We start from the raw sequence: 13338 nt of genomic DNA on the forward strand, positions 1-13338 counted from the left end.
GCTTTTGGCAGAGAGTCCAGAACAGCTAACAGGTGCAAATAAGATACTTTGTAACAATTTTGAGTTAAGAAAATAAGTAATTGTAAAACTTTCATAACCTGCCAAATTTTGTAAAATGAACATGGTAATTAGGGGGTGTGACCACAAAATGGGCGTGGTCAAACAATGTCCCTCTTTTTTCTTCCAAAATGTTGGGAGGTATGGGCATGGTCTAAATAAAGATTAAAAAAAAACAGGTATTTTCCATGAAAGTTGGCAACCCTAGTAACATTATATTGTTAAATTGTAATTTATAAAACATCTTTTAGTCTAACAACTGCAAATACTTAATTGTCATCAGAGCACAACTTTCAACTGACTAACGAGCGCAGGCATAACAAAGAAGCTGAGAGAATGACGTTCTAACGGGTATTCAGCGCTCTAGGTCACCCACACACGTCAGGTGGTTCCGAGCATTCTGTTCTGTGATTGGCTAGTATCTTGTGTGTGGTCAGGCCGGGACTCACATTGACTGCCCGTATCCTCCTGTCATTTCCCTGATTCTGGTTACCCGGAAGTCGCTTCTCAGAGAGTGCTGCTATTCGCAAGCCTAGAGGATTTTGCGTGAGGTCCTTGTGCAGGACTGAAGATGATGGCGGCCGCAGTATCTCGCTTCCGAGGGTCACTTCTCGGGGCTCTGCTCGGAGACTGCATAGGGGCTGTGTTTGAGGGTCATACTAACGTCACCAAGGAATTTCTGTTCGATTACATGAAGTCGCTGGACAAGGGAGAGAGACTAAAGAGTGGTGAGAGGAACTGGGTAAAAATGTCTGTGCAAAATAAAAAAAAATGTTTGTAATATAGTTAGTTAAAAATGTCATGTATAAAGGCTGGAGGGAACAGATATCAAACATAATAGCCAGAACTACTTCCTGCTTTGCAGCTCTCTAACACTGAAGGGGGGCCACATGGGACATAACTGTTCAGTGAGTTTGCTTTGGATCCTTGGCATGTAGATCAGATTCAGAATCAATCTTAGTGAACAGTTATGTCCCCTGCGCCCCTCCCCCCAACACGTTAGAGAGCTGCAAAAGAGGAAGTTGTGTTCTAGCTACTTTTTTAGACATCCGTTAATTTCAGTCTAACTAATTATATTAAAAACATTTTTAATTTGGGCAGGCTATTTACCTGGTTTAATTTTTACACTAAACTGTTTCTTTAAAACATGCCTAGGCGTTTTGTCAAAAGAACAAATCAAAGCATTATTACTCTATCATTTGCACACCTTGTTGGAATGCTCTTCCAGTTAACATGCTCAAACCCCAAAGAAAGAAATCGACAACAACACATTTTTTTTATTGGACATACACAATATAGTGGAGAGCACACAAAGGTGCGACCGTACCTCCCAACTGTCCCTTTTTTGGAGGGACAGTCCCTCTTTTGACAGCTCAACCTACAGTCCCACATTTGTACTGGAAAGTCCCTATTTTCTCTGCACTGACAGCCAGAAAAAGAAACAAACTTTCTCACTTATTTGGCTTTTAGCAGAGCACACAGAACTAGAGCTGTGCGGGCCATCCCGAGGCCCGCGGGTTTGGGCCGACCCCTGGACAAAATGCGCGGGATGCGGGCAGGTGCGACCTAGTACTGCCGGCTTCCAGCATCGGAATTTATAGACTTCCGCCTGCCCCGCCCCTTTTGTGACGTCACCGCGGGGTGGGCACGGGTCTATAAATAAAGGAGGGCCCGGGTCGGATGCAGGTAGGGAGCGGTGGGTTAGGGTCGGGTGCGGGTTGAGAAATTCTCGACCCGCACATCACTACACAGAAAAGCTAACAGGAGCAAATAAGATACTTTGTAACAATTTTGAGACACAAAAAAACAGTTTAGATAAGGAGAAATATTTTCAAACTTTCATAACCTGCCAAATTTCATAAAACGAACATGGTAATTAGGGGGTGTGGCCACAGAACGGGGCGTGATCAACTAAATTCGATGCGCTGCGTGCGAAAAAAAATTATGTCCCTCTTTTTACTTGGGAGTTATGGGTGTGACCAAAAGGTATATTCACTTTGCTTATGTAAAACATCATGTCTGGGAAAGAAATTTACCTTTGCAAATGTTTCTTTGTATGGAATATATTGTTTTGTCAAGGTATGTACTCTCCAAATGTCAGTGCATACATCCCCACTAAGCTGACTATATGTTGTTATGCATAATGACATTGTGCTGGCTGTTTGATACGTTTATTGTCTGTGTATTTCATGTGATTCTGTGAAACTGATTAGATCAGTCCAGCATGAATATTTTCAAAACCATTCCCAGATAATGGCAGGATCTGGGCATATGATATAGTTCTGTGTTTTAAGGGCTATTCCACACGGGGAGATAGCGACGCGTTTGCGGTCGCGGCGACAAAGCTCCGCGACAGTCGCCGTGACCGGCGCAGGCGACAGTTTTGTATGGGCGCCTATGTAAAAACGCCTGTGCTAACCACACGAGGCGATGCGCTTTTCAACAGTCGCCTGAAAAAGCCTGGCGAGGCATTTTCAGGCGACTGTTGAAAAGCGCATCGCCTCGTGTGGTTAGCACAGGCGTTTTTACATAGGCGCCCATACAAAACGGTCGCCTGCGCCGGTCGCGCCGTGCGTCGCTATCTCCCCGTGTGGACTAGCCCTTAAAGGATGAAATGGAACCATAAACTGCTGGAAGAATACAATTTCACCTGTAATTTACAATTGACACATCATCTACCTAAAACTACTTGATTAACTTTATCTAAATTAAAATGGAAATACATGTTATTTGCTGCAAGATTTCATTCAATCAAAAATAAACAGAATGTTTGGTCATTTGCATATTTTAGTCAACTGAAGAAGGCAAATATAGGTTTCATTGTATTCTATGGGGCAAGCCACAAGGTCTACAAATAACAGCACACATTCTACCCTAGGAAACATGTAATAACAGCATGCTACAAGTGGGTTCAATTAGCTGGACCTAAACTGATGCTTCATGGCTGACTGATACTGTGCTGGTACAGAAAGCAAGTGTTCTGTCTTTCCTATAGTAAATATAAATGGTTACATTGCAATCTTTTTACAGGCCAATTTTCATAGATGGCTGTATTGTATGGTTAATTTAGCTTGAAGTTTTGGGTAGAAGCTGCTTATGAAACTCAAAATCATAGCATATGCCTTTGTTTAGTAAATAATTAACAGTCCAACACCATGGTATCTTTATTGTGTTTTGTATATGCTGCAACCTTGTTTGGGATTTTGGCATACCAAGTGCATCCCGGGACTGGGTGTAGGGTTTATCCCCAGTGGTGCAGTACTGGAGTGGTAAAAATGGGACAGCAGCACCACATACGGTACACAACACATATATCTTTGTTTGTGCTGATGTATTTTATGTAACTAGTACGCACAGGTGCCATGTGGACCAAAACTGCATTTAAAAAAAAAAAAGGAATTGCAATCTCCAATAGAATGCATCCTAGCTGGCGAAATACCTCATATCAATTAAGAAAATGTTGCGTAATTTGGCAAAACCTGCACAGTACAGATGTATTGTGCTTGATGATCCACACGTTGTAAAATCAGCTCGTTGATTTAGATGGATAACTTTTTTTAAAGTTAATAACATTGCTGTCTTATGTTTCTATTTCCTTTATGGCAGTTTTAACATATACAGATGACACAGCCATGGCAAGGTCGATTGTGCAGTCAATACTTGAAAACGATGAATTTGATGTTGATGATCTCGCAGACAGGTAAAACTATCAATGACTGTCTCTGGCTAACACCTTGTGAGAAAGGACCTGTGTTCCACACAATATTGTTTAAAGGGGACCTGTCACCCTAAAAAATAATTCCAAATCCTGTTTTTTGTTGCTAAACAAGCAACATAAACTTACACTATATACATGATTTCAATCTTTTTTCTTTTAGTCTTGTAAATCACAATCACATCAAGCAGGAAACAGCCATTTTGGGGACACTGTTATTAAGGCAAGCTAAAATCTTGCCAAATCATCCCAAAATCTTCTTTACGCACCAATATGGGGCACCTGATGCCCATGCACCGGCTACAAAATGAATTTAAGGAGTGCAGTGACATCTAGGAATTGCAGAATTGAAAGTGAAAGTAATTGCCTGCCCCACTTCTATGCCTAAGGCAGCTGAGAGTTTTAAACGAGTTATGTATGTATGGTTGTTTTAATAAAAAAAAAAGAATTTGGGTTTCATGATTAATTTTAAAAGGACTGTTATTATACAAATTTTCATGTGTGGGTGACAGGTCCCCTTTAAGACAGCTACTCCAATTCCATAACCGGAAGCAGCGCCGGATTTGTTTCCCGGCCGCCCCCTGGCCGCGTGGTCCGACCAGACGACCGCGCGGTCCTAGCGCCCGCCTCCAATTCCCCTTCCCAGCGTGCCGGCACAGCTGGTGTCATTGAATGGGGACGCACGCGTCCCCACAATGCGGCTGGGCGGCATGCCGCCCCTATTTTTTGCCGCCCAAGGCCCGGGCCTAGATGTGGTACTGCTGTGTAATCACTATGATGTTTTTTCTCCTGTGCTTAAAGGGGTTGTTCACCTGTGAGAGAACTTTTATTATGATGTAGAGAGTGATATTCTGAGACAATTTGTAATTCGTTTTCATTTTTTATTATCTGTGTTTTTTTTTAGATACATAGCTTTTTATTCATTAGCTATCTGGTTTGCAATTTTAGCAATCTGGTTGCTATGATACAAATTACCTAGCAACCATCTGTTAATTTGAATAAGAGACTGGAATATGAATAGGTTAGGGGCTGAATAGAAAGATAAGGAAGATAAGGAATTCCAAGTAGCAATAACAACACATTTGTAGCCTTACAGAGCATTTGCTTTTTAGATGGGGTCAGCCATGCCCATTTGAAACCTGCAAGTCAAGAGTCAGAAAAAAAAGGAAAATAACTATAAAAAATTAATAATGAAAACTAATTGAAAAGTCACATAGAATTAGCCATTCTATAACATATTAAAAGTTACCTTAAAGGTGAACCACTCCTTTAAAGTAGAACTAAAGCCTAACAAAAGAAGTAGGCTAGAAATGTTGTACATTGTGTTTTGGGCTTCTGTACCAGCCCAAGTCAACCACAGCCCTTTAGCAGTAAAGATCTGTGCCTTCAAAGATGCCCCAGTAGCTCCCCATCTTCTTTTGTGCTGATTCACTGCACATGCTCTGTGCCGCTGTCCGTTTCTGATCTTAGGGACTGACACACAGTATACTGTATATATAGAATAGAAATGTCACAATATAAGGCTGATTAGTACTTAATACAGTATTTACTTACTACATGTCCACATGGAAACCAGTGCAATTAGCATCAGAATTTATTAATCAGCCTTGTAGCATCAGCTTACATTACAGACAAACTTCATTTTCTGCTTGTAAATTTGCAACGACCCCTAAGTTTAGTTTCTCAACAGCTGCCCAGAGCCCACTGAGCATGTGAGTGTCGCACACACTTTCCAAGTTGGTGACCCCCTGTGACAAGTTTGAAGATGCTGTATAACATAAAATCCAGCAGCACTCCGATAAGTGATTCAAATATTTATTCGTGCCACTAGCCAAGCGACGTTTCGGGCTATTCCAGCCCTTTATCAAGGCTTGACTAGTGGCACAAATAAATATTTGAATCACTTAACGGAGTGCTGCTGGATTTTATGTTATACTGTGGGAAATTTCCTTTGCAGAGAGGAACACAGCCATGTACCCGACGCTTCAACAAGCGGTTTAGTGTGAGTGTGGCACTATTATTGACTAAGTTTGAAGATGCTGAAACTTTAGGCTGGTGCAATAAGTTCATTATGTAAAATATACCATTTTTAACCATATTAATTTTTAGGGTTTAGTTCTCCTTTAAGGAGACCTCAGGCCTCACATAAAAGATAGTATTTTCGGAAAGCTGTCAAGCGCTCACCCCACCCGAACTGCACAAGTATCCCCTAGATCTGCTCATTTGATCTTACCTTGTGAGAAGAAGTAGAGTAGTAAAATGGGGGGTTGATTCGAGTGCCATCTTGCATCCCTGATTCTTCTCTTGCAAGTGAGTGGTGATACTGGGCATGCACGGTTCAAACTTATGCAGACAGGTAAGGAAAACTGGGCAGATATCAACTTTCAATTTTACTTTAAATTATTCTGTGCTAACCTAGTTTAGCATAAACTTATTCTGTAACCTTTGTTACAATTAACTTTCTCTTACTTGTGATTGGGAGAATTATGATATGAAGTTACAGCATGTGCCTCTAAATAAAATAGACCCTTGTTTGGGATTGAAGCTACTACTATACTACACTGTACCATTCAAGTATATGTGTACTTTTTCTTTATATCAAATGAAGGATAAAAACTTAAGGCTGTGTTAAAAAAGTGACAGCAGGTCTATTTATTTTAAAATGGAATAAAAACTATGAAATAATCCATTGACCTATCTCCTGCTTTGCATTGAAAACATACGAGTTTCTTTGGCTCCATAACTTTTTGGGGTCAGCTTTTGGATTTTTTCTTTTGTATGATAATGAATCTTTCATTAATTTCAGGTTTACAACAGAGTATTATCGTGACCCTGACCGTGGGTATGGAATGGCTGTTGTTCATGTCTTTGAGAAGCTTGCCAGTGGAGAATATAAATATGTATTTTCACCAGCTAAGGAACAGTTTGATGGTAAAGGCTCATATGGAAATGGAGCAGCCATGAGAGTGGTAGGAATTCCATTGGCCTATCCCAGGATTCCAGATGTCATAGAGGTTAGTCCTAGAGAACTCTACAAGTAGGGTTGCTACTTCACTGGTGACAAAAAAAAAACTATTATTTTTGGGTGAAATGGGGATGTGGCTCTGATGTCAAAGTCAGGTCTATGACATAAGGGGCAGAACTGTCATATAGGGGGCAGGCTGGTGATGCAAAAATGCCTGCAAATTAGGGATTCACCGATTCATCCTTTGTGGAAGATTCGGCCAAATACAGAACCAAATCTTAATTTGCATATGCATAGTTTTTTCCACTTTTTCCCCCACCCATAATTTGCATATGCAAATTAAGGGTGGGAAAAAAAGTGGAAAATTGGTTTGTGAAGAAAAATCACAGGAAATCCTTCCCTGCCCATAATTTGCATATGCAAATTAGGATTCAATTCGGCCAAATCCAAATCCTGCTGAAAAAGCTCCCTGTGTGCCATTACCCTAAAGGTTTGTTCACAAAAACTGGCTGAAATAAATAATTGCTCACACTTATTAACAGGATTCCTACAGTTATTTTTTTTTCAATCCTGTTCTTATATGCAAAAAGACCCCACCCCCGCATCACTTATTTTACTGGAATTTCTTAGTAATACACCAAATACAGGATTTGCTTCAATCCTGTTTTCTTTTTCATAATTCACATTTAAAGGAACAGTAACACCAAGCTGTGTGATTGCTTCAGAAAGAAGTATAGTTTATATAAACAAGCTGCTGTGTAGCCATGGTGCCAGTCTTTCAAACTGGAAAAAGGGAGAAAATTCACAGGTTACATAACACATAAAGATAAGCCCTGTCCTATACAATTGTGTTTTATCTGTTATCTGCTATGTAACCTGTGCCTTTTCTTCTTTTATCCAGCTAGAATGGCTGCCCCCATGACTACACAGCAGCTTCTTTATATAAGCTATAGTAGTCTTCCTGAAGCAAAGTTTTACCAGTGCAGGGCAACAATACATTATATTTTCATTACTTTGATACACTTTCAGTCTTTGGTGTTGCTGTTTCTTTAAACTAATCCACAGCAATCAACCACAATGATTGTGAACCCTTGTTTGTTTGTGTGACGTTATTACTGCAGACAAACTTTTTTTTCATATAAACTAACATTTTGCTTGTTTATACACTCCAGTTTTAGTATACACGCCATATTTCAGTTTGATATTCTGTACTGTCTTTTTTGGAGGATTATGTGTTTAATCAAATCCTAAAATAATGATTTTCCTTTGTGATCACTCAGTCTCAATGGGCTGTCATGACTGTCAATGAGCCCTGGTATATGCCTTAAGCAACATATTGCAGTAGACCTGTCGGCCAGACTTAAAAAGCTGTATAATAAAAATCCTTTTCGAATTAAACATGAAATCCAAAATCTTTTTTTTATTATTCATAGCTGTTGTAAATTCATTTGAAAAGCTTAGCTATCAATCAAATATTGCCTGGCCCATCTCTATGCCTTAGGCATAGAATTGGGGCAGGTAATTACTTTCACTTTCCATTCAGCACTTACAAGATGTCCCTGCACTCCCCACATTCCCACTCTCTAGTCATCATTTAATTATGTAACCAGTGCATGGGGATGGACACCAGGTCCCCCATTCTGGTGCACAAACAAGATTTCAAGATGATGCCTCTTTGCTATAATTATGAGTTCCCAGACCGAAGGAAACAAGGTTCAAATAATGTATATAGTGATATTAAATTAAATTTTGCTTGACTAATGTATTAAATAGGATTTGGAATGTTTTTTTTGGGTGACAGGTTCCCTTTAAAGGAAAATAAGATTTGTGTATTAGATAACTGAGCCAGAGCATTAAGCAACTGAGCATTTTTCTTAATAACTTTGGATTTCTTCAACAATTTAGTACAGAAATCAGTATACTTTAACATTACTGACATCATAGGACTCTTACTCATTGTCTCTTTTTAAATACCTTGAACACCAAAGGTTGCCTTGTCTTACTTTATTGCTTTATTTAAGGACACATCAGTGAAACATTCTTTTGTTCTCTGTGTATTCATTCTTTCTCTCTGAGCAGTATGCCAAAACTAGTGGAATGCTGACACATGCATCATCTCTGGGCTATAATGGGGCCATTCTCCAGGCTCTAGCAGTGCACTATGCTTTGCAAGAGGAGCTCACACCTGAGACATTCTTGGATCAGCTTTTGGATCACATGAAGGAAGTTGAAACAGATAAAAGATCCCGTTCAGATGCCCTTGAGTAGGTAGTAGAAAGACAGAGAGCAGTCTTAAACTGTATTTTTGTCTTTTTAATGCTTATAATATTTCTCTCCTTGTTGATCATTATTATTTGTAGATGTGCGTGATAACAAGACAGAAGCTTTTAGGTTTTCAGATATTGGTTGAATTTTTACATAATCAAATGACAAAACTTTTATAGGCTAACTTACCAAGAATATACATTTTTTTTAAAATATGGTGAAAAAGAGATAAAGTTTATTTGTTATTCCAACGTTTCGGTCTTCCTTGAGACCTTTGTCAAGGAAGACCGAAATGTTGGAATAGCAAATAAACTTTATCTCTTTTTCACCTGTGAGTATATATATTACCACATAGGTATAGATAAAATGAAAATGTAATATAAATGTAATAAAAACGTCATCATATTGAAATAAGAAACTTTCTACATATAATCAATTAAATATTCTGAATCGTTTCTGAAATAATCAAGTTTATCTTCACTATCCCTCTCTTGGCATCTGTTTCTCTTCATTCTGTCTTCATGCAGGAGTTGGGTGTCAGATATTCATTGACAGTTAGATCCAATATATATTATAGGGGGGCTTCCTTTCCTAGTAGATGTATTTGAGCTCACTCAAATAACTGATTGCAGTACAAACAAAATAACTTCTTTTTGCACAAATCCTGCATGTAGAGAGACATGATATCTGGTGATTTTAATAGAGTGAGCTCTAATACATCTTCTAGACAAAAGGAGTCTCTGTAAGACATATTGGATCTTACTGTCCATTAATATCTGACACCTAACTGCGGCATGAGGAGATAATGAAAAGAAACAGACGCTGAGAGAGGAATAGTGAAGATAAACTTGATTATTTCAGAAACTATTCAGAATTTTTAATTGATTGTATTTAGAATGTTTCTTATTTCAATATGATGAAGTTTATATTAATTTTTCATTTTTGCAATAGTTTCCCTTTAAGTCAGGTGAATTGTAGCAGATGTAGTTTAATGAAAATCTTTTTCTAGGAAGTAATTCTAGAGGAGATTAGAGAAAAGGGGTAATGTGGGAACTTGTCTGAAGAAAGTAGCAACTTGTGGCTTGGGGTCAGTGGCATGAAGGAATGTGTCAAATGATACCTGGGGGCTTAATTTATAAGGTGAGTTGTGCAGGAGTCGGATGCTTTGGCATATCAGAGGAAATTTGTATTTCATGTGGTTTGCATATTTTTTTAGGTAAGAGTCCAAAAGGTGGTGATGTTACAGTCTGGGGGGTTCAGCAATAAACTGAACAGAGAAAAGAGGCTCTGGCATCAGGTTTATACATCTAAATGGGTTTAGATTATATAATATATTTGTTTAGCAGCCCATTGCAAGTGAGGGAAGAAAAGTAGGTACAAGGACAAATTCATAGTGGTGTTGTAGTTGTCAAGAGAATTGGCATCAAGAGGAATTTAGGGAGGACAGTGAGAGGGCTAGTGTGGGTACTCAAGTCTGTCTAAACTCACTGAAATCAGTTTCAGAGGTTCATTTGCTAACTGGGTTTGCATAGCCACTGATCATTTGTGGTCCCAATGCACCAGGGTTTTTATCTGCCAAATCATTTATTTAGGGACCACACTATTGGAATATGTTACTTTATTTCATAACTTGTTGCCCTATTATGTCTTTTTTATATTTTCTTATTACAGATTAGAAATGGATGAATTCCCTTACTGTAACAAATTAAAGAAGATTAAAGCATTTTTAGCACGAGAAGATGTCACACGGAAGGATATAATTAAAGAATTAGGTATGTTTGCCTATCACAGTCAGAAATGACCCTGGCAGGTTTTACCCTATTAGTAAATACCATTCCTTGTAGGAATACGACCAGATTAAAACAAAGGAGGTGCCCGTGAATTTTAGATCAAGCAAATCTATGCCTTAATGTCATGTGACATTACAACAGTTTACATTGGAAGGTGGCAACATTTTGTTAACGGGTTATGCTATTTGTTTTATTTTGCTCAAATGTGAGTTTTTCAGTTTGGATTCATATTTGATATGTGGCCACATTATTTGTGGAACATTTGCTGAGAAGCAGCAAATTTAGGGTCATAAGGAATCAAAGCTCATGTTTGCCCAGCACTAAGAAGTAAATTCTCAATGACTTGTCATAGCAGGGCAGACATGCTTCATGTGTTGACTGCTTTTAATTATCAAAATAGTAATATATAGAGGTTTATTTTAATAACATTTGTTTCCTTTCTGTGTTACTGGAAAACAGCTGCTCTCACCTGATCACGTTTCAGAATCTGACTGTAAACAAATACTTAAAGGAGAACTAAAGCTTAACCAAAGAAGTAGACTAGAAATGTTGTACATTATGTTTTGGGTTTCTGTACCAGCCCAAGGCAACCACAGCAGTAAAGATTTGTGTCTTCAAAGATTCCTCAGTAGCTCCCCATCTTCTTTTCTGCTGATTCAACTTACATGTTCTGTGCTGCTGTCACTTACTGAGCTTAGGGGCCCACTCATCATATACAGTACACATAGAATAGAAATGTCACACTATAAGGTGGATTAGTAATTAATACAGATAATTACTACATGGCAGCACAGAAACCAGTAAAACTAGAATCAGAATTTAATACTCGGCCTTGTAGCACCAGCACCACACTTCACATTCACGTGTAGAGAGAGAATGTTTTTCTTTCTTAATCATGATGCTTCATTCAAACGCTGGTTAGAACTTATTTGTGATCTCCAAAGCATTCTGAATGGGCCATAATGGCCAAGTGTTAATAATGTACTAGAGAATGTTTGGAATGAAAATAATGTAGTATAATTAATGTAATTAAAAGGGGAATTATATGGCTAGTATACAAACTGTTCATTATCATTGACGGTTTCCTACAGTTTTCATCTTACAGATACAGAAACCATTTAATTTTATTTGAAAAGTACACTTTAACTTTAAATATATATTATAGGTCAAATGCACCTTGTGTTTTTTCCAACAGGTAATGGTATTGCAGCTCTAGAGTCTGTCCCAACTGCAATTTACTCATTCCTGCGATGCTTAAAGCCAGTGCCAGAGCTGCCTTCTGAACTTACCAACTTGCAGCAAACCATTGCCTTTTGCATCATGCTTGGGGGGGACACAGACACGATTGCTACTATGGCTGCAGCCATTGCAGGCGCTTACCATGGAGAGGAGCAGATTCCACTCAACTGGAAGCTCTCTGCCGAGAGTTACAAAGATGCAGAGGATTGGGGCGAGAAGTTACATCAATTGTACTGCAAGCGGTTACAAAGTACCACTTCCTAATTTGTTATGAATGGCTATGGCTAGAAAGCATCAGTACTGTTTAAGAGAGTACACCCCTTTTGTTTTAGGGAGAATAAGAGTCACTTCAGAGGGAAGATGGCTTTTGGCTCTTAAGTCCTTTTCAGCTACCCTAAAAACTGTAGCTCACAATTTTCCAACTCAAATCTTCAGTTTGTGCTTACTAAATTGACTTTAACATTTTTACACCTTTGATTTTGATCATCATTCTAGCTAGGTAGTGGTGATAAAAAGTCTTTAAAGGGGAACTATCGCAAAAATGAAAATGTAATATAAGCCTCAGCATACTGGAATAAGACACTTTCTAAATACAATCAAATAAAAATGCTGTAAAGGTTCTGAAATTATCAAGTTTATCAATGATTATCTGACACCCAACTGCTGCATGAAGACAGAATGAAGAGGAATAGAGTCTGAGAGAGGAATAGTGAAGATAAACTTGATTATTTCAGAAACAATATAGAATTTTTAATTGATTGTATTTAGAAAGTTTCTTATTAGTATGATGAAGCTTATTTTCATTTTCGCAATAGTACCTCTTTAATTTGAAAAAACGATTGTACAAAACAGTGGAATCTGCATTATTTATATATATATATATATATATATATATATATATATATATATATATATATATATATATATATATATATATATATATATATATATATATATATATATAGTGAATAAAGTACCCCCTTTTGTAAAATATAGGGATATTATAAGTTCCCGAGGAGTTTCATGACCATATAAAATCACGAGGCCGAAGGCCGAGTGTTTTTATACAGGTCATGGAACTCCGAGGTAACTTCTAATATCCTCATATTTTACAACTGGGGGTACTTTATTTATTATAATACACAAATTTCAATGAGTCATGTGACAGAAATGACATCTGAACTCACCGTTTATAAGGATATAATTTACAGGATATTCATGGCTTTTGTGTATTATATAGTGAATAAAGTACCCCCTCTTGTAAAATATAAGGATATTATAAGTTACCGAGGAGTTTCATGACCCTA

General features: G+C 38.0%; 1 protein-coding gene across 1 annotated transcript; it reads left to right on the forward strand.

Moving 5' to 3' along the window:
• The first annotated feature begins 452 nt into the window (after nt 1–452).
• On the forward strand, nt 453–12961 carry adprs.L (ADP-ribosylserine hydrolase L homeolog). Its single transcript, XM_018246359.2, has 6 exons — nt 453–785; nt 3664–3757; nt 6579–6786; nt 8817–9001; nt 10674–10774; nt 11988–12961. The coding sequence occupies exons 1-6, from the start codon at nt 629–631 to the stop codon at nt 12293–12295; spliced, it is 1053 nt and encodes a 350-aa protein (XP_018101848.1). The 5' UTR covers nt 453–628; the 3' UTR covers nt 12296–12961.
• Nucleotides 12962–13338: the final 377 nt, after the last annotated feature.

This window comes from Xenopus laevis, chromosome 2L (genome assembly GCF_017654675.1).
Source record: "Xenopus laevis strain J_2021 chromosome 2L, Xenopus_laevis_v10.1, whole genome shotgun sequence".
In the NCBI taxonomy this organism is placed as follows: Eukaryota; Metazoa; Chordata; class Amphibia; order Anura; family Pipidae; genus Xenopus; species Xenopus laevis.